Source organism: Python bivittatus, unplaced genomic scaffold, assembly GCF_059951505.1.
Source record: "Python bivittatus isolate LINGU-HERP-01145 unplaced genomic scaffold, Pbiv_v1 ctg000690_np1212, whole genome shotgun sequence".
Classification (NCBI taxonomy): domain Eukaryota; kingdom Metazoa; phylum Chordata; class Lepidosauria; order Squamata; family Pythonidae; genus Python; species Python bivittatus.
The window spans coordinates 17,020,897-17,043,890 of NW_028277096.1; the positions used below are offsets into that span (position 1 = coordinate 17,020,897).

Genomic DNA, 22,994 nt, shown 5'->3' on the forward strand with positions numbered 1-22,994 from the left:
TCCCTGTCCTATTTAGGAGTTGAGACAGGTTTATAGGGTAGGAGAGCATTTCAAGTAGTCTTCTCTAGTCTCATGTCCTCTGGAATGGATACTGTGAGATGGAATTAATGTCCCAGGTAGCATGAGGTTAAAGGTCCTTAACCCTTAAATGTTTGTAAACAATTGTTTTGAAAAAAATGCTAGGTTTAGTTGACTGGGTTCATGGTACACAGTAAACTGAATGAAATGAGCCATATTGCGTCTAGATATTTAAGGTAGCCTTATCCTTGGCCAGCTTCTGTTTTTGAGATCCCTTGGCCTTCACGTTTCTACTTTGTCCAGTTCCCTTTTTGGCTTTTGACTGAATTGCCAAAGGCTTTCCACGATCAGGAGGGACAACCAGGAGTTGCAAGTGACCCCCAGCACACCATCTGCATTCCCCAGAGCATTCCCAGAGTACCTACAGCTTCCCTGTGGGAACATAATGTCCATCCTTTTTCATGCTTCTGAGATGTGTGAAGTGGAAGAGTTACTAGGAGCCAAATAAGTGTCTTCAACCCACTGTACAAACCAAGAATTTTAATTTTCTGGGAGACTGGTTTAAGGGCAAATGTTTGGGATGTTTCTGCAAGCCACCCATTTCACCCTTTAAATCCCCCCTAAACTGGGTTGATCTTCCCCTGTTTAGGGGAGAAGAGCTTTGGAAAGGGTTTAAGGATGGAAATAGGGGCAAAACCCATGCCCTTTAAATCACTGAAAAATAGGGCTGCTTCTCCCCATCTTAAGGGGGACATGGAGGCCTTTACGCTCAAGACATTAAGCACCCCTATTGCCTCTTAACTGCTCCTCTCCCAGAGCCTGGTCTTGCAAGTCACAAGGATTATTCTTCCATATATATCTACATTTAAAGGTTATACAATCCGTCTCCCTGGAACTCCCTGGATATCAGGGAGCCTGAGCTACTCATTATAGGCAGCCAGCAGGATGCTGACATTGGACCCCAAGCGCATGGAGAGTACCCATAGAAGAGAATATCTGTAGCTCAGGGTTGAACTGTGGAGTCCTTGGGTTTCTCTGAGCTTGGTGGTTTTCTTGCAGATGGGTAACAAAACATCTGCAAGAAAACCACCAAGCTCAGAGAACCCCAAAGACTCCACAGTGTGGGGGGTGTTTGAGTCCCTGCTGCCTTCCAGTTCAGTTCAGCTCCATCGGCACTTCTAGCTTCACCTTCCTCCCTCCCTTCCTCCCTCCCTCCTCCTCCTCTGTTTCCTCCCTCCCTCGTCTGTTTCCTTCCTCCCTCCCTCCCTCCCTTGTCTCTGTTTACTTCCTCCCTCCCTCCCTCCCTCTCTCCTCCCTTCTCTGTTTCCTCCCTCCCTCCCAAAAGAGCATGCTGCCTTCCTTCCTTCCTTCCTTCCTTCCCCTCACCCCCATTTGAAATATCCTTGTGACCTTGATGCAGCCAGATAACCTTATTTCAACCTTCATATCATCCTGTGACGGCCAAAGTTTTAACATTAATTTGCCCACTGGTGGCTTTTTCCTTCTTGATGTTTTTACCCCCAAGGAATCGACAAGGAGAACGTGGAACTTTCTCCAACTACCGCACACTCCAACAGTGGAAGGACTCGCCATGGCTCAGCTAGCCAAGTGCAGAAGCAACGTAGCACCGGCAGTTTCAAGCGCCACAGCATTAAGAAGATGGTGTGAAGCTTTCTCCTTTTCTGTTCTTTTTTTTTTTTTAAAAAGACCTGACCTTTGCCCTCCGGCCCTCACTTCCGCAAACCATCATGCCGCACTTAAATTGGATCCTCCCACCTCCTCACCCCTGTCAGACATGGTGCCAGGCAATTAACTTTTGAAACAGTTCTTGTAAATTTATTTTGGATTTTCACTTCGATTTCATACAGCTGCCTTTGTTTTTTAACTTGCTCCTCCTCTGATCATTTTCAAACCAGTGATTTCAGAGCTGATGAGTGGAACTACATGAGGAATGCGGAGAAAGTGAACTTGAGGCAGAAGTGGTGGTGATTATATCCGAAGACAGAAATCATGGGCATCTCACTTCGGATAGCTTCATTTTTTTGTAATTTGGGGTCTTATTTTGATGGGTTTCTTGTTTTTTTTTGTTTTTTACAGCTTGTTTTGTGTCTACTTTTTTTTTTTTTTTTTTTAAGTGTTGATATTCAATCTTGTTTGCACATTAGTGAGATTTTTTTTGGGCCAATAAATTTGCTTAGCTTAGCTTCCTCTTTAGCTGTGGAGTTCCTTTTACTGGTCTTCTGAGCCCAACTCCAATGCTGAAGGCTTAACCAGAGGGGAACACACTTTACGGTGTCAAGATAGCCCAGAAATTTATTTAATTGTCTGGAGATTTCGGGAGATGGTGCATCCTTTGATGCTTCCAAAAATAGCACCTTGTGCGAATTTAGACAAACTCTTTGAGTTTGGTTAAACTTTTCACCACTTTGTTTTTTAGATTCCCTAGATAAATTTTGCCTATATACCTGCACGCACACACACCTCTGGCTGACCTAGATTATGGTAAGTGCTTTTATAGAACATTTCTTGATGCCTCCCTTGCTATGCTACATATACATCACACTAAAGTAGTAGTAATAAACAGAGAAAAGCACTGGCCCGTGACCCTCCCCTGAATTTTATGGCTGAAAGAAGGTGGAATATCCTGGATTTGCTGTTTTCTCTGAGATTTCGACACTTGCTTTCCGCCAAGATTTGAGAAGCCCCAGCCGACAACACAAACTGTAACCTTACCATGCTGCCTTTGTCCAAAAGGGCTCCATTTGTCTGGATTTGGAAAGCATTTACTCTTGATTTTAAAGAGAAAAAAATTGAAATGAACGAACTGTTGAAAATCATACTCCTACATGTATATAGATATAGATACCCGCCAGGCTCCTGTGATGAACTTTAAATGGGACTTTCAGTAAATGAAATTCCACAGCTAAATCTTTCAGAGATGGTACAATGAAGGTCCAGATTTATTATTGTCAAGTAGCATGTTATTAGCAATTCATTCAAAATGTAGTGTGTCTTTATGTATATAAAAATATTGCTTTCATTGTATCAGTACAGAGAAGAACTATTTAATCTTGTGACATTGGGGGAGGGGGGCTGTGAATACAGTGTCAAATGCCAACTGTCTGCCAAGCCAAGAAGAAGAGTTACAAAGAAGTTGGTTGGGGAAGAAAGGATTCTCTTGATCCATTGGAATTGTAGACGAAATGAATTCAGTTGAAGTGCGAGTGGAAAAGATTGAAGAGGAAGTTCCTTCAAGTTTTAAGTGAAGATTTCTATACCCAGGGAAGGCCCTACGCTGTCCCAGGACCCATCTGCATTTGGGTTCTTGCCTGTTCTCTTTGTGATGGGTGTTGTAGTGCCAAATCAGATATTTTGGACAAGTTACATCTACTCTGCCAAAATCTCTCCATGCACCACACAGATGTTGCAACCGCATGCCAAATCAATTGTGTGGAAGGGTGGAAGCCAAGTGGATTACCATTGAATGCCAACAGATGTTGGTGAGTTGGGGAAATTTCCCTGGCAGTCAAAGAAGGCTCTTCAGAAAGGCCCCAAAATCCTTTTGACCTCTGCCCGGTTACCTACACCCATTCCATAGCCTGACCCACACCCAGAGAGATGGCTCCATCTAAGAGCCAAACATCTTATTCCAAAAGGGCCCCTTATCCTAGTCTGACCTTTTCCAGATGTATGAAGGCTGCAGCTCCTAGAATTTCCAGCCAACAGGATCTTTGGCTTTGTCTGGAAACCGTGAAGCCATATTATGCTTCAGAACAGGAGGCCAAACTGTTCCCCCTTTAGAATGAGACATGCTGGCTGTGTCGGTTAGGAATTTTGAGACTTGTAGTCCAATACATCTAGAGGTAGTCCATTATATCTAGACTGATACAGTCTCTAGGTTGCCTGTTGATGTTGGGATTAGCAAAAGTCCTACTCCAAAAGGTTTTGGGAAGAAGCCCTCTGCTTTCTCTCCTCCTTTTCTCTGCCAACCCAAAAATAAGAATCTCCAGCCAATTTAGCTCTTTTAGTTGCTAAAACTGGTTTTAGAACGTCTTCAGCCAAGAAACTTTTAAGAGGCGCAGATTCAGGCTAGTTGTAGGAATGTTTTAAGTTTCTTTTTAGAATCAGTTTTATTGCAGCATCTTTGTGGTCCCTGTGCAGCAGCACCGCAGCTGGGAAGTTTTTCACCTGTGGCAGGAAAGGGTAGCCTTTTCCAAGTGTTAGGGGACCTTCTGAAGTTCTTGTTAGGCTCAGCTTTACAAAGGAAAGGGGTGGGAGGGAGAGGGGTTTTGGGGGGAGCAACATGCATCGCAGAGGAATAGCAGTATGAATGCACCCAGACATGTGCCCCATGGCATGTAGCTGTGTCTCCCCTTAGTAGAAACAAGATGGGTTCACACAACACAAAGTCTGGGCAGTTTGTGGTTCAGGAAGCCAGCCAGTATGTTAGTGTGTTGGGTGAGCTCAGCCAACACTTTAAACCAATATTTCTCAACCTCTTTGACTTTAAGACAGGTGGACTTCAACTCCCAAAATTCCTCAGCCAGCATGATGGCTGAGGAATTCTGGGAGCTGAAGTCCATCCATCTTAAAAGTTGAGATTGAGAAACGCTGCTTTAAACTATATGTGTGTGTTTGAGCCTGTTACGGGAACACAGCCACAATGTTTTCTTAATCTGGGTTTAGGATTGAACGTGATGTATGAACCCAGCCAAAAGCGTGACTTATTTAAGCTTGACCCATTCCTCTGAGCCCATCCCAGAGAATGTTTGGTCGCAATCTATCTCTTCCTTTCTAAAACGCTACGAGACTTGTGTGGCCGAATAAACCCAGGTTGTGTCGAAATTAATGAGCCTCTCCAGTTTATCAGTCCTCCAAAATGATGCACCTTTGAAATAGTCTGATAGAAAAGTCATGCTGGGGACCACTTTGACAACCTCAAAAACTGAGTCACTGGACGGGCCACCCCAGAGGTTACAATTGGCAGTTTAATGGGAGGCCAGCCTAAACCAGTCCATGAACAATGTCCCTGCTTTGCCCTTCCAGCCACCCTGGAAATGCTTGTTCCCTGCCCAAGGGGGCAGGGGTAGTGCCCCCTCCTATCAAAACTATCTCCTTCATGTCTAAGTTGCTCAGTGCCTTAACTGTTGCTTCCCTCCACTTTGGGGAGGGGAGCGGAGCATCCTCTCCTCTGCCCCCCAGCTGAGACCCTTTCCTCCCACGTTTTCTTGTCTTCACCCCTCTTCGTATCAGCTCCACCGGGCGGTGGGCCCTCCAGTGCCCCCCTGCTTTAAACAATTCCTTCTCTCTTTTTAAGTTGGCGGGGGCATGGGGGGTGAGATACTTTAGCAAGTCAAGATTGCCTCCCAAAATACGATAACGAGCACAGGATGGGGAAGGAGGTGTGTCTTTTGCTGAGCGGGTGGTTGATTTGTGAGTATCCATGTGCCTTCTCTTTTTAAAAGATAGATCCATGAAACAAAACGTCCCCGTGTAACGTGCTAGAGAGTAGAACGTCTGCTGTCTGTGCAAACATAATGTGAATATGCACTTCTCAAGTCCTGGTTACCAGCAGGCATTGGCGGAGAGGGCTAGAAACTTGACTGTATTACAACTGACAAATCCCAGTGGGATTTCAGCATCACGAGAACCGAGACGTTTTTGTCCTGCAGTGTAGAATTGTCAGAACTTTAAGGGGAAAAAAAATTAAATTGGACACTCCTCGTTTAAGCATAGTCTCTGAGTGTGCTGTTGAAGTACTGTAAATATTTAGCACATTGTGGTTTCTTTTCCTCATGTTTTCCTGCCACCTTTCCTTGATTTTGAATTTAAAACGTGATGCATTTTTTTGTCTGTGTGCATAAAAATCCCTTTAAAACCATCCGTGGTTTCTGCTTGGATGTGTGTCCTTTTATTTTCCATAACCAGGAAACATTTGAAAATCCACGTGCTACAGGACTGAATATTTGAGAATATGGCTGGTGCTCTTTTCCTAATCTGTTTGTGGGGGGCTAGAGATGCTTTTCCCCCACCCCATCTCAACATTGTTTCTGCTTTAATTTTGCACCCCTGCTCCCCCCCCCGATGAAGCACGTCTTAATGTTATGCAACAGACTTTAACAGAACTCACTTTTTGCATTTGCCACATACTTTTTTTCAATGCCGTATATTCACCCTGTAAATAGTTTTGTGTAAAATTTGACAGAAAAAAGTATATTTACTATACTGTAAATACATGTGACAATATATTGTATTATTTTGCTTTTTTGTAAAGCAGTTAGTTGCTGTACATGTATAACATAACAAGATTTGATTATCTTTAGTGTTTAGTAACGGTTAATGTATGACCTCCTTCTTCCCTGCTGTTGCGTTCTGTCATTTAAAGGAAGCAATGCTGTGTACTATAAACTTAACACCATGTATTATAAACCTTACTACTTCCCATTCAGAGACTCTCTTTTGAAGACTGGATTTTTTTTCTCCCAGTGTCTACAGACCTGTACTCGTGCAAGGCAATGCGTGCGTGAGCTCTGCAGACTTGCAGATTAATGGTTGGGCGACTGGAAGAATGGCTGTCTGTGCATACATCTGTGTAGACATAGATCATGCAGAGATCATGTTCTCAAATAAGTGTTCTTCCCCTCACACATATACAGTACACACATACACTTCATGTATGTACTTCATTTTTACTTCAAAAATGTAAATTCAAATCACTTTTGAATTGGGGACTGCTCCATTATTTATCTTTAATTGTTCTAATCCTATTCTCGGCATTTAGGACTGAGATTCAGTTCTGAAATTGGAGGGATTAAATACTTTGATAATAGTAATAGTAGTAATAATTACTACTGCTACTAATTAATAGTTACTACAACTGGACAACTGTCTGTTTCTCATCTCAGACAAGGAACAAAGACAGCGTTCTCCAATCCAGCACCCTCCAGATGTCATGGGAGTGTAGAAATCCTGAAGTTACAGTCTTCAGTATTGTAACCCCTAACACAACTGGAGGCACCAGGCTGAATTAGGGTCACACGTACTACAAGATTTGACATCACTGGGCTCCTTTTTATGAATTTTATGAATTGATTCTGCCTTTCTTTTAAGAATAGTTTATTTTTGTTTTTAATTAAATCACTTTTGTTTCTATTGTTAAGCACCTTGAACTCCATTCATGAAGTTCAGTAAAGAGATGGGTTATTTGTTCAGTAATGGAATAAATTCAGGACTAACTATCTGGTTTAAAAAGAAATAGGAAAAGCTGAAGCTTACAAACTTGTAGCCTGCGATCGACACTACAATTTTCCCTGCTGTTTTATGATACTATTTTTTTTAAAAAAGGGGTGTGTGTTAAATATTCATTCTGTTCTTTGTTATAAAAGTTCCCAGGGTAACTTACCTACAGGATCAGCAAACACACCAGTTGTGGGAGAGATCATGGAACACTCTCCATATGCAAAGCATAAGAGGAGTTTGTCTCTCTGGACTGCTTACTAATAGCGCAGCTGCACGGGATAGTAGGTGGAGGGTTGGGTTGAACTTGGCTTTCATTCCCTGCTTCCAGGTTGGGGACAAGGTTCCCTCTGTTGTCCCAACCAGCTGCAACTAGCAAATCCGACTAAGTTCTCCCAGGCAGTGCAAGTTTCAGAGTCAAGGGGCTGAAGTTCAGGGCCATTTTCCTTTGAAACTCTTGAACTGGGTAAGCTTTGGAGAAACAGGCTTCCAAGAGACTTCTAGACAGCCTCAAGCTTATGTCTATGGCAGAGATGTCTACATAACATGCTTAAAGGTAGACCTTAATGGAATAGAACCAGCTTTCTGGAAATCTAGTATGTTGTGAAGGGGAACTCTAGTGAGCACCAGTGGATCTGCACTCTCAAGTCTGCTTGAGCATCTCCTAAGCGGAGGTTTCTTCTGAGGAGATTGTAGAAGTTGGGAGACCGATGTAGCGAAGCACTTAATAGCACAAACTGCAAGTCTACAGTGCCCTCTGCTGGTTCCCAAACGTCTATGTCTCCTTCACCCTGTCACTTTTTAAAAAATATATCAAGTTGGGGGGGGCGGTTTATACTGTACAGTTTTTAAAATCATAATTATGTAGTTAGCTATATTTACAGTGACCATATTTTCTTGGAAAAAATTAAGGACCAACCTGAAAAAGGGGCAAATCTGAAGTTCATAAGGATTTTTTAAAAATGGTTTATGTTCATAACTTTGCTTTACAAAGGAAAATTCGAGAGCAAAACAAAGAAAATAAATTAAAGGACTGTACTTTATAGTAAAGGACGTATGGTCACTGTGGTTACATTACTATGTTTACGAAATACCTCAAACTACTATGTTTCTAAAAGAAACATTAATTGTAAGGTAATGAAGTTTAATAAAAGTAAAAAGAAAAACATCATAGGAAGGCTAATGCTGTCAGCCTCAACCTCCAAGAGAGTGCTAGTATTCTTCCCCGCCCGCCCCCATGCCTACCTGCCAGCCAGACTCCTTGCCCAACCTGATATTAATCAATCAATCAATCACAAGGAGCATGCGCTGCCGAGCGAGCGCCAGCCTCAGGCCCAACCTGTCTCTCAGAGCTTCTGGTCCACACACAGACCCCGGGGGCATTTTCAGGCAATTGCACCCAGCAGGAGTTGCAGCCAAGCATCTCGTTTGGGAATTTGCCCACCAGCCCTGGAAGAGGTGAAAGTCGGCCGAGAAGATCCCCCTTTCTTTCCATTCTTCGTTTTTGCAGCAGTCCGTTGAAAGAATAGATTTAAAAGCATAACGCCAAAGATGTCTACTCAGAAGTCAAATTCTCACTGAACTGAATGGAACTAGGACTTAATCCTTAGTAAGCCAGTGTGGTGGGCGCATTTTGAACCGTGAGAGTTTGTGGTGGGTGGTCTCACAAGAAAGCTGCCATGGGACCCACCCTCTCCTAGACCTTTAATGCACTCTGTCACCCACACATACCATTCACCTTTGTCACCCTCCTGTTTACCAAGCAAAACATTGGTCTGCAACCAACAGGATGCCTATGGCAGGCCCAAGCTCCTGCAAAAAAGGTGATTCTGGAGTCCTTGGCATGTGCCAGCCAATTTGTTTTATAGTTATTATTAAAGAAATGCATATAACCTAAGATCGGAAAAGAAGGCTAATGGGTGCAAAGGGGCCCCCGGCATCCAGGATTACTGGTTGAACAGCCAAACCACTGGCTTGGAATCATTGTCATATAGACAGAGGGTCCCAGAAGTAATAGGACAGTCAAAATTTGGCAGTAAATTGGATTTTTTTAAAAAAAGTTTAACTTCTAGGACATATATTCTTGTATACTGGAGTGGGGAAAGCCCCATTAGCTAGATAGGATTTGCATTGCTGGCCACCTTCTGAAGGAAATCAGTTGCCCCTAAGCAGGAAGATTTAGGCATGAATCTGTGATCTCAGAGGGCTCCTACACGTGGGTGCATAAACTCCAGGTAGGGGGGCCCACTGGGTCCTAAACCCCCATGCAGGTAAGTTTTCTCTTTTAATGTCTGACTGTATAAAGCCAACCTGAGATGTTTATTTCTGCCAACCACAATCACGAGACTCTGGGTGGGATGCAATCACAACAAAACGTCCACAGTACGCTTACATTTATATAAATAGCCATCTGCCCACATTAAGCCACAGATAAAATCATAAAACCACTAACCCCCAAACTCTGAAACTAGAGAGCAATATCTATACCTCAAGGGCCCTCTGAAACAATTCTGTCATGAATCATTGCCTGAAGCAGAACGAGGTAGAAACTGATTGGATTTCAAGGGGCGGGGAGTTCCAGTAATCAGGATTGCAACGGAGAAACAGCGTTTGCAGCCTTCCTCCTGTTCATCTCGTGGAAATGGGAGACGACGAAAAGATTCTCCCAGAAACTCGCCATCAGGCAACTCAGAACCGAGTGGAGGAGTCCTCCGAGGAATCCCTCAGCGCCTCGTAGGCTCTTAAAGTTCAGAAACTTTTAAGCAAGCCGTCAAAACTTTGGATTGCACGTGGACATTAATAGGAAGCCAGTGCAGGGCCTGGAACATGGGTTGGCAGCTACCTACCAAGAGCCGGGCTGCTCCATTCCGGACTAATTTGCAACTCCTGTTGGTCTTCAAGGGCAGCCCCATGTAAAGCACATTGCAGTAGTCCAACCCATGGGACTCCTGAGTTGTTATCCTGCATCATGCCTTTCAGATTGTCAGCCTGTGGGCAAGGCCTCCCCCCCCTCCCCCCCTTGGCTGAAGTGTGCAATATGAGCTTTTTAAGTGCACAGCCAATAACCTAGGAGCTGGGTTTTTCCAAATGGGATCTCCCCAACTTTTAGCTGAGCATTAGATCTCTGAGGTTTCAGACACACCCTGTTCAGGAGCACCTCTTGTAAGGTAAAATCTCAGCCAGTTCCTGGTATCTCTATAGCAGTGTTTCCCAACCTTGGCAACTTGAAGAGGTGTGGACTTCAACTCCCAGAATTCCCCAGCCAGCTGTGCTGGCTGGGGAATTCTGGGAGTTGAAGTCCACACCTCTTCAAGTTGCCAAGGTTGGGAAACACTGCCCTACAGACACATCCATGTTGCTTTCTTGGCAGGAGCGCAGACGTGACTTGCCCTCACCCTCTTCCGGAACTGAAGGAGACCATTCAAAACAGGGTTTCTGGCACACCTGTTTCTGGCTTGACCTGTTTGAACACGCGCGTTCCCTTCTTCTTTTTCTTCCACCCAGCAGCTGAGACTTAATGTTGCTGACTTAAAAAAAAAAATCTCAACGCAGAGCGAGTAAACTCTGGTGGACGGAAGCCAAATGAGAGCCTTACCACACGCCCCATTGGCAAAGATGGAAGAAAATGCAAGGCTTTGCTCTTCCTGTCATTCCTTAACGGACAGGAGCAAAATACTATTTATTTGTTGCATTTAGCTTCCACAATTTCTCCGACTTCCTTCATTGTACCCGAGCAACGCCGACTCTGCAAGGTAAGTTGGGCCAAGAGAAGGCAATGAATCCGTGTTTCAGTAGCTCCGTGGTCAAAGAGGCGGCTTGAGAAGGAGACTGAGGTTCCCCAATACAAATCAAGTAAAAGGCACCTCTTTATTGATGAAAGACAGAACTGAATGTGTACATATTTTTACGCTTGTGTTTTTTAAGGACCGTTTGCAAATCAATTGGGGTTTTCTGTGTGGTCCAATCTGCTTCTTTGCCTGCAATTTCTTTAACCACGGTAGAAATAAAACAGCGGTTCTCACAGAGTGGTCTGGGGATCGCTGGGGGTCCCTGAGAACCTTTCAGGGGTCAGCAAAGTCAAATATTTTAAAATTCTCAGTTTTAATTTCTAACACAATCAATATCCATAGATATCGCCCACATAAACCAAAGCTCTGTGGGGTCCTCAATCATTTTTAAGAATGTAAAGGGGTCCCAAGACCCAAATGTTTGAGAACTGCTGAAATAAACCATATTGGCCTAAATTCAGACGTGAAGCCGAAACTAACAAAAGCCCATTGTTTCAAATGTGTGAACACAAGCTGTGTTCAAGCCATTTTTAAAAAAACGGTGGCATTTTAAATAAACTACCATTGGCTGGATTTGCGTAACAAGCTAAGCTGAAATCCAGGATACAAACTGTGGTTTGATGGGTTGTGTGAACTCAGCCACTGTTGGTGCCAATTCTGTGCTGCCTCTTGCCTCGTTCAGGTAAGTGATGCCGTGACCGCCCTCCGGCGGTGCCTGGAGGCTGTAAGGGTCTGGATGGGGAACAACAGGCTCCAGCTGAATCCTGGTAAGACAGAGTGGTTGTGGGTTAATGGCTCCTCTGTATCCGGGACATTGTCACTGTTGGTGCTGGATGGGGTGGCACTGCCCCAGACAGACCCAGTGCGTAATTTGAAGATCCTCCTGGACTCACGGTTCCTGCTCAAAGAGCAGGTGGCAGCCGCAGCCAGGAGGGCTTTTGCACAGCTCTGGGTTGTGCGTCAGTTATGCCCTTCCCTGGATCGGGATGCCCTTCGAACGGTCACTCATGCCCTTGTTATCTCCCAGATAGACTACTGCAATGCGCTCTACATGGGGCTACCCTTGAAGAGTATCTGGAAGCTTCAGCTGGCCCAGAATGCAGCCGCGTGAGCTGTTTTTGGGGTCCAAAGAAGGACCCACATAACACCATTGCTCCGTGAGCTGCATTGGGTACCGGTTTGCTTCCGGGTCCAATTCAAGGTGTTGGTTATCACCTTTAAAGCCCTACGTGGCATGGGGCCAGGCTACCTGAGGGACCGCCTCTCCCCCACAATTTCAACCTGTCCCACCCGATCACACAGAGAGGGCATGCTCCGGATCCCCTCGGCAAAAGAACTCCGATTAGCGGGGTCCAGAAGGCGGGCCTTCTCTGCAGTAGCCCCCGCCCTTTGGAACATTCTGCCCCCAGAGATGCGATTGGCCCCCTCACTCCTGGCCTTTCGGAGGGCCTTGAAGACCTGGTTCTGCCATCTGGCCTGGGGTGGGGAGGGAGGTCATCAGACTAGCCCCCTAGAGGCCTGGTGTTGCTTCCATTGGCCTCCTGGATTTTTCCTCTTCCTTTTACTCTGTGTAAATGTGTTTTCTTATCAATTTTAATTGTATATTTATTTATTGTTTTAATATGCTGTAAGCCACCCAGAGTCCCCCATTGGGGGGAGATGGGCGGGGATAAGTTTGATAAATAAATAAAATAAATAAGCCGAAATCCAGGAGTTTGATGGGTCGTGTGAACTCAGCCACTGTTGGTGCCAATTCTGTGCTGCCTCTTGCCTCGTTCACCTACACCGTGGTCATCGGTGTTCTGCTAATGCACTTGAAAAGAAAGCATTTGAAAAGGAGGCAAGGAAATAGAGGAAGAAAATTGCTTTACCAACTGTTCAAACTACAGTATATCCCTGCTAGTGGTGTGTGTGCGTGAACAGATTAGCTAAGGAATGCCAAAGCCTTCATTTGCACACTTTGACACACACACTCTCTTGCCTTGTCCAGTTCTGTGTGTTCCAGACCCTCTGTGGAGGTTGCTGGGCACAGCCAGATAGCTATGGGACAAATCTCTTTATTTTTATCATTATTAATATTAATATTCCCAACAACGTGAAATCACAGCTGCCAGTTCTGTAGCTGGCGTTGGCCTTCATTTGCATCGAGTTCTTTCCACCCACCCAGGATGTCGTAATGTATCGGCATAGTATATGTGCAGATCCAAACAGGGTGGCCTTTTGTAATTGACAGATGGACATTTTGTCAATGCGCAGGTTTTCTAAGTGCCATCCAAAGTTTTTTGGAATGGCACCCAGTGTGCCAATAACCACTGGGGCCACCACTGCCAGTTTATGTCATAATCTTTCAACTTTGGTTTTCAGATCTTGATACTTTGTGATCTCCAATTTTTTGTCTTCTATTCTACTACAGTGTATTGCCACATCAATTATCCATTTGTTGTTGTTGTTTAGTCGTTAAGTCGTGTCCGACTCTTTGTGAGCCCATGAACCATATTGCGCCAGGCCTTCCTGTCCTTCACTGCCTCCCTGAGTTGGCTCAGTTTCATGCTCATTGCTTCAGTGATGCTATCTAACCATCTCGTCCTCTGCCGTCCTCTTCTCCTTTTGCCTTCAGTCTTTCCCAGCATCAGGGTCTTCTCCAAAGAGATCTCTCTTCGCATTAGGTGACCAAAATATCTGAGCTTGAGCTTCATTATCGATCCTTCCAATGAGCAATCAGGGTTGATTTCCTTTAAGACTGACTGGTTTGACCTCCTAGCAGTCCAGGGGACTCTCAAGAGTCTTCTCCAGCACCACAGTTCAAAGGCATCAATTCTTCGGCGCTCAGCCTTCTTTATGGTCCAGCTCTCACAGCCATACATTACTACCGGAAAAACCATAGCTTTGACTATGCGGATCTTTGTCGGCAAGGTGACGTCTCTGCTTTTTAATATGCTGTCTAGGTTTGCCATAGCTTTCCTCCCAAGGAGCGAGTGTCGTTGTTTGATGGTGTTAAAGCTTGCTGTTATTATTATTACATTTTTAACGCACCTTTTTATACATGTAACTCAAGGTGGCAAACATGCCTAATCCTCCTGCCTTCTATGTTCCCCACAACAACAACCCTGTGAGGTGGGTTGGGCTGAGACAGTCCCCCAGACGGCTTCCACGTCTGAGGCAGGCCTAGAACTCGCCATCTCCTGGTTTCTAGCCCTGCTCCTTAACCACTACAGTACACCAAACTGGCTCTCATTCAACCAGGGGTTACATTCATGCTTTCCCTGCCCAGGGTCCCAATCCAGTATATGGCATTTTCATTTGCTCACAAGTAACGGAGAGATCCATCCTGAAATCTACGAGCTGCTGCCTTGATTTTATTTATTTGCTTTTTTGGGAATTATATTTATATCCTGTCAAACTGAACTGATTCACAACAGCATAAACTGCAAAAAAAAAAAAAACCCCAACATCCAGTAAAATCTAAATCCAACATAAAATCAATAAACCAGCAAGCAGTAATTTAATAGGGTAATAAAGTAATAATAAAGATACCCCAGACACCAACCCTCATCTACTTGCCAGCAAATGAGAACCTGAAGACTCTTCGGAACAGCTTTCCAAAAAGATGCAAAAGAAGTCCCAACGGAGCTTCTGGGGTGGGCCCATGGTGGAGAAACCCTGATTTGGGAAATTTGGCTAAGTTCAATACACTTAAACATGTTAGACTGTGTATTAACCTTAGTTTGTATTAAACTTGACTTCTTTTTCTGGCTTAACATGCTAGAGTGAACTAAGGCTGTTGGGTTAGTTTGTGATTCAGAAAATGGGCTGATTCAATAACCAGGTTAGCATGTTGTATAGGCACACCCCATTTGTTCCTTTCAGATGCACACTGGCTGAGATTATACTTTGCACTGGACCATTGTTGGATTAACTATGGTTTGCTGAATAACAGAATTGGGTGGTATGGGTCATACACAGGCTACACCAAATGAAGTTTAGACATCAAACCATGGTTAAAAATCCTGACAGCCCATCCAATGTGAAGAGTCAGTGGCTGCATTTACAGTATTAAACCAAAACAGAATCTGCTTATTTCTACTTTAGTGTGTTGGGTGAACCAGTCTTGATGGTTTGCAAAACATGGTTTCCAAATAGTATGTTGTATGACTCCACCTAACTGGTTTATTTAGTAAACTGTGAAGTAGCATGCTGTAAACCCAGCTGAACATCACACCTACACAGTGTGGCCTTGTTCCCACAACAAATTTAACTGGGTCACGGAGGTGGGACTTTTTGTGGGAACACCTAACAGGGGTCATTTGGCCTCAATTAACCTCACAGGGCTAATTTAGCCCTAAATAGAAGCATTCATGCACAGGGTTAAACTAACTCCATGAAGTCAACTTTCATGTAGGAAAGTATACACCCAGTCAAATGGCTCATTTGCATACTTAGTCCTCCAAGAAAAAGAGCCAGAGCGCTAGAGTGGCTGGAGAAAAGAAAAGAAAAGCAGCCCTCCTATTACAGAATGCAAGGCTTGGCAGTGCAGAACACCCCCCCTCCCCAATGCTGCTGGGTGCAGCACCCAAGCCCGGTGGACAAATGGGGAAGGGGCTACCAGTACTCTCTTTGCACAAAGGCTCATGGGATACCAGGCCCTTCCTAGAGAAAATGGCAAGGACTCTGTTCCCTAAGGAGTCATTTTTGACCTAGCGGATATGACTGCGTAGAGCCAGAGCTCCAAGTTTATGGATTGGACTGGTGGCAGGCTGGGTCAATCATGGTGTTGCAGAGCACCTCAATCCTGCAGTTATTTCCTGCAAGGGTGGGGAGAGAGGCTCCTCATTTTCCACCCTAGCCAGGGTGGGGAATCCATCTCTCCCTCCCAAGGGGTTGAACTACAACTCCCAGCAGCCTTCACCATGGACCATGCTGGCTGGAGTTGCTGCTCAGGGGAGGAGGGAGCGCCAACTCACTGGAAGATTCAATGGCTGGAGGGCGGCATTCCGCAGGCAAAGGGAGCAAGCCATGCCCGTCTTTCTTTGGCACCTGTGGCAACAGCCAGATGCTCGAAAATCCTTCCGACCTGCTTCTGTTCTCCCACTTCGTTCCTCTAAACACGATGCCAGTTGGAGAGGGAGCCAATTCTGACTGGTGGCTTTTGAATTAAGCGGCTCTTGGACATTTATAAATTAAAACATGATAGCCCAGCATCTTGCGATGGCTTGCACAGTAGTTTCCCACTTAGAAATGCAGCATTCGAAGACAGGTCGTGTGTGTATTTTTACTCACTGAGATTCCAGCAGGGTGTCCCTTCCACCACTGCAGGAGCGTCCTCAAAGTGGGGGGAGATCAAAGCACTCAAGACAGTTGCCGCAATGGCATGATCAAAACGCTGCCCCTTTTGAACGAAGCGAGTGGCGCAGAGGGGGTCAAAAAAGTCAAGATGGCATCCAGGATTGTGCAATGGAAGTTTTTTATGTGCAAACTGCTGTGGACCCTGGGAATTCTGGGCCAACCAATCAAAAGAAGGACTCCAGGCTGGGGAAAGCTGAGCTGGTAATGAGGGTTCTCTGCCTGTTGTAGAACATCAATTTGCTCTTCACAGAGGCTGCGTGGCAGATGTGCAGAGGGTGGCCTGCCCCAAACATTGGGAAATGTCCTTGGAGGAAGCGTGAGACCATCCCGTGCGACTTGATTTAGCATCAGCTTGGTATCGAAAGCATTCCCGGAGCTGCAATTCACCATTTTTTTTTTTTGATGAACCAGGAATTACGATTTGGTTTTGCCCCGTCCTTCAGCAAGAGCATCTGCAAGGACATCAAGAGACCACACATTTAAAGCCCTGCCCCTTTTTCAGATGTGATGCACACAATCGCAACCCTCCTCTTGACTTTTTGGATCCCCCTTCCGATGTCCCTGCCTTCCACCACCCCACACTTTGCCTTTACTGAGGAAATACTTGAAATCGGAAACACAGAAACGCACTGACAGTGGTTGTGCGCCATAATAGGCTCCCAAACGATAGACTGTGGTTTTGCTTGTGGGTGGGTTTTAAAAAATATATATTTTTATTCTCAAGTTTCTGTTTTCCATTTCAGTGCTTTGATAATCAGGGCATGTTTAAATCAGACTTAAAAGCAGCCAGTCCCGTGGGATGTTTGATTCTGAATTAAATGGGATTCCCAGATAAATACAGGCAGAATTCCTGTCCTGTATGTTTCTGAGTCTTTCATTTCAGGTCTTACTAGTTACTCCGTCAAAGAACCTGGGTCCTATCCAGATGGAAACCTAAAAGGGCCTCTTCTTCCAAGAAAGCCGTTTATTGATATATTTATCATCGGCAATGAGGCTCAATTAAAGTTCAGGGGCTTACCTGGTGTCCCACCTAGACTGCCAGTGGCTGAGAGCTACGGCTGCACCACACAAGAGCCCTGCAAGGAAGGCCAGGCTGAGAGAGCGTGCCCTGTTCAAAGGTTTTACAAGATCCCCATTAAAATATATGGTTCCACCTTAAAACAGTGTTCCTCAACCTCAGGAACTTTAAGACGTGTGGACTTCAACTCCCAGAATTCCCCAGCCAGCCATGCTGGCTGGGGGAATTCTGGGAGTTGAAATACACACGTCTTAAAGTTCCTGAGGTTGAGGAATAGCGCCTTTAAAGTTTTAAGACAAGGCTGAGCCCTCTAATACTCAGAAAGGGCAATAAGGGGAAGATGATCCTACATGAGCAGAACCAGGTTTCCTTTCCTTGCATTCTTTTATTTATTTATCGAATTTATATTTTCTGTATCTGTAGCTTTTGTAGCCAACCTTCTGGGTTTTTCTTTAAATCTGCGAGTAGCCTGTTTTTGACTTGTACACGTTTTTTTTTTTAGACTTGCAGAAGTTTCCGGCTTCCAACGTTGCGGGGAGATGCTCCAGGGACCGCGCGAAAGCCCCTGGGAGCCACGGCTGGCCCATTCCTTTTAAGAGAACCCTGCAACGAACGCCACGTGCGGATGATCCTTGCAAAGTAAGACGCGAGGGTCAGTGCGACGTTTGCAAGAATCGCTGCCGCTCTCGGCTGCTTCAGGCCTCAAGCGCTAAAGTGGAATCAAAACTTTTAGGGTTTTTTTTTTTAACAGCATAAGCCGAAGGAAGTCTTTTCTGGGAAGCAGCAGCCTCTCGCACGCGAATGCATCCTTTCAGATCCAAGCTCAACTGCTCTTGGAATCTCCTTGCACGCTTACACACGTGCACGCCTACGCCAAACAAAAAAAAAAAGTGCATTAAAACGCATTTATTTACACGTCGATCGTGCAGAAAGTTGCTCCGGATGGACTGTTTATAAACAAGGCTCCGGTCCGCGAGCCCTCCCTTTATGACGTTGCAAAAAGGGGGAACGGCTTTGTCCGACTGCGCATGCGCCGGCGGAGGCTTTCCCCCTCCGCGCTCTCTTTCTCTCCTCTTCGGCCTCGCCCCGCCAGGCTGAGGGAAGGGGGCGTGGCCTCTGTAGCCTTCTCGCGCGAGCTGCGGCCGAGAAAGGGGTAGGAGGGCGGGGCCAGGGAAAACGCTCAGCGAGCGGTGGGCGGGGCGAGTGGAGCGTTGTGTATATCGGTCGAATGTCTCAGCGTTCCGAGAGGCCCGGTCCGGCAGCACGTGGGGGGACAATTGAGCAGCCCGCGGCGGGTGGAGGGGCTGGGCACGGAGGTAGCGCGCGGGGGCTTGGCACCGGCACCGGGGGTGGGACGGCGAGCAGAAGCAGCAGCACCAGCTGGAGAGCCGGCTCCACCGGACGCATCGTGAGTAGCGGATTTCACTGGAGGCTTAAGGTGCCAGTCCTCATGCGCCAAGTCTCCAAGGGAGGGGCTTTCTGGAGAGTAAACCGGCGTGGGCAGCGGTTGTGAGGGTGACAATGGTTGTTGGCGCTTCCGGCGGATCAAACAAACCACCGTCTGTTGTTCCCAAAGGGGGAATCTTTCTTCCCTCCCGCGCATATGGTTGCTAACTTCTCCGCTAGCCCACCTCCCGAAGCGGTGCTTTCTTGTTGCGCGTTCCGATGGTTGCTCTGCGGTAATTGGCAGGTAAGAACGCAGCGTCCCGTGTCCGATGACCGCCCCCCCGGCCCGCATCTGACCTCCCGTGCGACTTTTCCCCGGCTCTCCCCGGGACCCAGAGCCCGGCCCTGCCCAACGGAGGGTCTCCCCTCCCGCGGGGCTGCTTCGCCCTCCCCTGTGTGAGGCTCCGAGGCGCCTCGAGGGCTCGGGGTGGCAGCGGCGCCCTCCTCTCCCCCCCGGCAACTCTGTCATTTACGCGTCCTTGATTCCTCCGCTTTCCACGTGCCTTGCTGCACTTTTATGGCGTTTTCGGCGCGTCTCCCTGCGAACATGTTTCTTCCTGCCACTTTCTCCGGCGGTAATACCTGCCCTCTGCAGAGCCGTCCGCTTTTGTGCTCTGCAGCTGCACCCCAGGTGGGGTGCCAGGCGCTGTACAAGTTTCAGGATTCTCCCCAGGCAGGTGCCCCGACTAGCCCCTCGCCAGTGAGGAGAGCTGGAGGCTGTTAAGGCCTACCTCTAACTCTGGAAGACACGCAAACCAAGATCTGAATCTGTCAGGCTGTAAAGGAGTTGGGGCTTGTGAACTGGGGTTGACGTTGGGGTTGAAATGCCCCGCTTTCCAGGACATTTGAAAAAGACCTTCACCTTAACACAGAGAGACCCAAGATTTCCCTGTTCAGAATTACTATGGTAGCCTGTCCCACCAGGTCAGCTTCCAAATGTGTTGTTAGGCTGCAAATTCTGAGAGTTGTAATAAATCTGGTGTGGGGAGGCTGTGGCATATTAGGGAGGCTTAAGAACATGTGTTATGAATCAAGGAAAGAGTATAATTTGCTGTTTAGCCTGTGTTGGAATGGCTTTTTCTCTTCCTTGCTCCTTCCATGTAGGGTATAAACTTAATGTTGGTTACCCTGCAGGGTTGTTGTGTTACTCAGCATGTGGAAGAGAAAGGCCACGTAATGCAGAATTGCAGAGAACTCTCAAGGGATGCACAGAATCTGGGTGAACGGTGCAGACAGCTGTTGCGCTGGGGGACTCAGCCTGATGTGAGATGGATAGTAGGGATGAAATAATACTTGAAAAACTTTCTGGATGTAAAGTATCTTGGCTTGGGAGCCCCCCCACCTCTGCAAAGGAGCTCAAATTGGCATGGCTGTGTTTTGAAGTGGGAGCATGAGAGGTGTGCTCATTTCTCTGGAGTAAAGGCCACACCCTGGTTTGCTCTTTCAGTTATCAAGCATGGGTCAGAATTAAGATACCAAGATGCTTGCAAGCTGCTGTTCGTGTCTGAAATGTGTGGCTTTGGGGAGTGTGCGCTTTGATTGATGTCCCTGCAAACCCCAGTCGGGGTCCTTTTTCAGCAAGTGGTGGTGGGTGCACACAGTTAAAATGCCTTTTGCCCTCATCTTAAAGCCACAGGCAACCTCTGCAGTGAGAAAGCAAAACTTCCTTGGAACAAGGTCAAACACGACCTCGCCTTTCAGAAAGATCTGGTGCCCAGCCTCGGCTAGAAGAGGCGGGTCCTCGGTCCTCTGGCAAGGCCTAGTTCGCTCTTGCTCCCCAAAGGACCGTGCTCATAGGACTCCATGGTGGGTAGAGGTCACCCTCTGCGCCCGCTGGGTGCTCTCTTTCTTTCTCTCCAGCAAGGCTGGGGCTGAGAAAGGCCATTTCCTTCTGCCTTGCTCGAAAGCGGGGCTTCCCTTCAGTTTTGCCATGTGCCTGTTTCATCTCGCAAGGGCACGATGACGTGAAGGCGTTTAGGGGAAGGGAAGGGAAGGGAAGCCCTGGTTTGGCCAAGCAAGTTATGCTGCTTTGGTAACCTCCCTTCCTCCCCGCCCATTAAATGAACTCTTAGCAAAGTACAGTTGCATTTGGTGGTTTTGATTAAGCCAAGTCCTAACCATGTGCCAGGTCTCGGTGTGTGCAGAGGGCAAGGTTCCTTTAAGGCACTTCCGGGTGTGTTTGAAGGACTGTGCTAACTAATCGTGTTTCCGAATGCCTCCCCAACGTCCAGGTGTCTTCAATGTGCACACTTTAATCTCCTTGCAGGCACGTCTCGGTGGTGATTATTTGGTTCCCCAGGCTGTGTGAAGAATAATGTCATTGGAGAAGGAGATTGTTGGTGTTGATTCTCTTACTGAGTTTACATGTTCTGCTAACCCATGGTTTGTTGAGGCATCTGGGCTGGTTCGTGCATCATGTTAAGCCCCAAACCACAGCAGCTAGGTTCATATAATGTATTATACCAAAATAAACCATTTTGTGATTTAGTGTCATGTGTGAACTGAGCTTCTGTGCTCACTTTAGCATGTGTGTTTAAGAATGCAACATGTTTATTCCTCCTCCTCAGCTCTTTATTATGTTCATGGTACACCCTTCACATCAACCCTGCTGAGTAGGCTTGGATGAAAGATAGTTACTGGCACAAGGGAATCAGCTGCATTTCAGAATTGAGTTGGTCAGAGTCAAATCCACTCTAACCACTATTCCAAACAGCTGAGATACAGGGCCCCTGAAAGACATTGCTCTTACACAGTGAATATTCAAAGTTTTCCTGCTCTGTAATTCACCCCCCACTGCACTTTTAATGTAGGTGACTGCTATTCCCATTTTACAGATTGTGGGAGAAGAATTGAGGTCAGCACACGTAAAGTTAGTAGGCAAACTTTGTTACAAGTAGAGCATTGGTTTTTTTTAATCATTTTGTGCTGTGAATTATTCCATTTTACAGGCTGAGGACAAAAGATGGATGTATTTAAGACTGGTAATCAGGAAGCGCAGAGTTGTTTCAGGATTTGGATATTTGTTTCTCAAAGCATCAACTGCGTTTAGCTACTAGGTTGTATAGGCACAGCATTCTTCAAAGTGCTCCAGTATTTTCAAAGCAGTAGGTTGTGTTGAATGCCTTTCTGAAACTTTTTTCCTTCAGGTTGGTCAAAGCTTCATATCTCTGTCCTGTTGTAGCTTCACAACAATCCTGTGGGACACGTCAGGCTTAGTTGTTGGACCCAAGGTGAATTGTTTGGCCAAGTAAGGATTTGAATCTGGACCTCCGCTCTGAGACATTCATTAATCCCCTACACCATGCCAGTGTCCATTCTCTGGCAAACAAGTTTGAGTTTTTGGAATATTGATTTTATGATTTATGTTACAGTTTTAACCTTAATGCATGGCCTAGGCAGTGTTTCTCAACCTTGGCAACTCTGAGCTGAAGTCCACACGTCTTCAAGTTGCCAAGGTTGAGGAACACAGGCCTAGGGTCATCTCAGTGAGATAGGCAGGTGTATTAGATGATTAAATAAATATCTTTGGAAATAATTTCGATCAGAAGTGGTTGCAAGCCTGTATCACACAGTGTGGGTGTTGTGGTTTATTACATTTATATCTTGCCTTTTGTCTGGGGGGGGCCAAAGGCAGCAAAACCATCTCCCTAGCTGGAGCAGAAACATATTCATGGGCTTTAATCTTCATCCTTGCTCCTATGCAAGGTTTGCTCAGCTCTGGGGTGTCAGAGCAGCTGACCAATCACAGCTGGAGACACTGTAGTGCTGGGTTAGTAGTAGTTAGGAGAAGAAACCCCCTGCCTCCTATGATTTTGTGATAGGTCAGCCCGTGGGGTCAAGAAGCTGGCAGAGAAATCCAAGGGTGGACCTCTCTAGCAACTCATAGCTTGTCCACTTGGCTAATGTGCAATTGATCCATCTGGAATGGGGCGAAGGTGACTTTGATCCACCTTGGAGGAGAGGGTGAATTCTGCTGAATGTACAGGCATGTAGGCAATTGGGGCTAGTGAACCATGTGACTTTCCAAACTCTGCCATCTTGGCTCCCTTCTGCAAAACGGGTGACCGATAGCCAAGATAACCATCTGTTCCACGAGGCAGTTCTTCCTCTGAAGCAGAGACTATCAGCAAATAAAACTGGAGAGC

The 22,994-nt window shown here is 46.2% G+C and overlaps 2 protein-coding genes across 6 annotated transcripts in view; both read left to right on the top strand.

The window, feature by feature from the left end:
* Nucleotides 1-5,207, top strand: part of NF1 (neurofibromin 1) — a 197,765-nt gene extending 192,558 nt beyond the window's left edge. For all 4 annotated transcript variants that reach the window (XM_088152397.1, XM_007420379.4, XM_025164948.2 and 1 more), the window contains one exon: nucleotides 1,544-5,207. In XM_088152397.1, coding sequence (XP_088008523.1) covers nucleotides 1,544-1,622 — 79 coding nt within the window. In that variant the 3' untranslated portion in view covers nucleotides 1,623-5,207. The remainder of the gene's footprint in view (nucleotides 1-1,543) is intronic.
* Nucleotides 5,208-18,612: 13,405 nt separating this feature from the next.
* Nucleotides 18,613-22,994, top strand: part of AKAP1 (A-kinase anchoring protein 1) — a 56,965-nt gene continuing 52,583 nt past the window's right edge. The window contains exon 1 of one of the 2 annotated variants that reach the window (XM_007420373.3): nucleotides 18,613-18,811. The gene's annotated coding sequence lies outside the window, so the exon portion shown is untranslated. The other variant, XM_007420374.4, reaches the window with a different exon arrangement.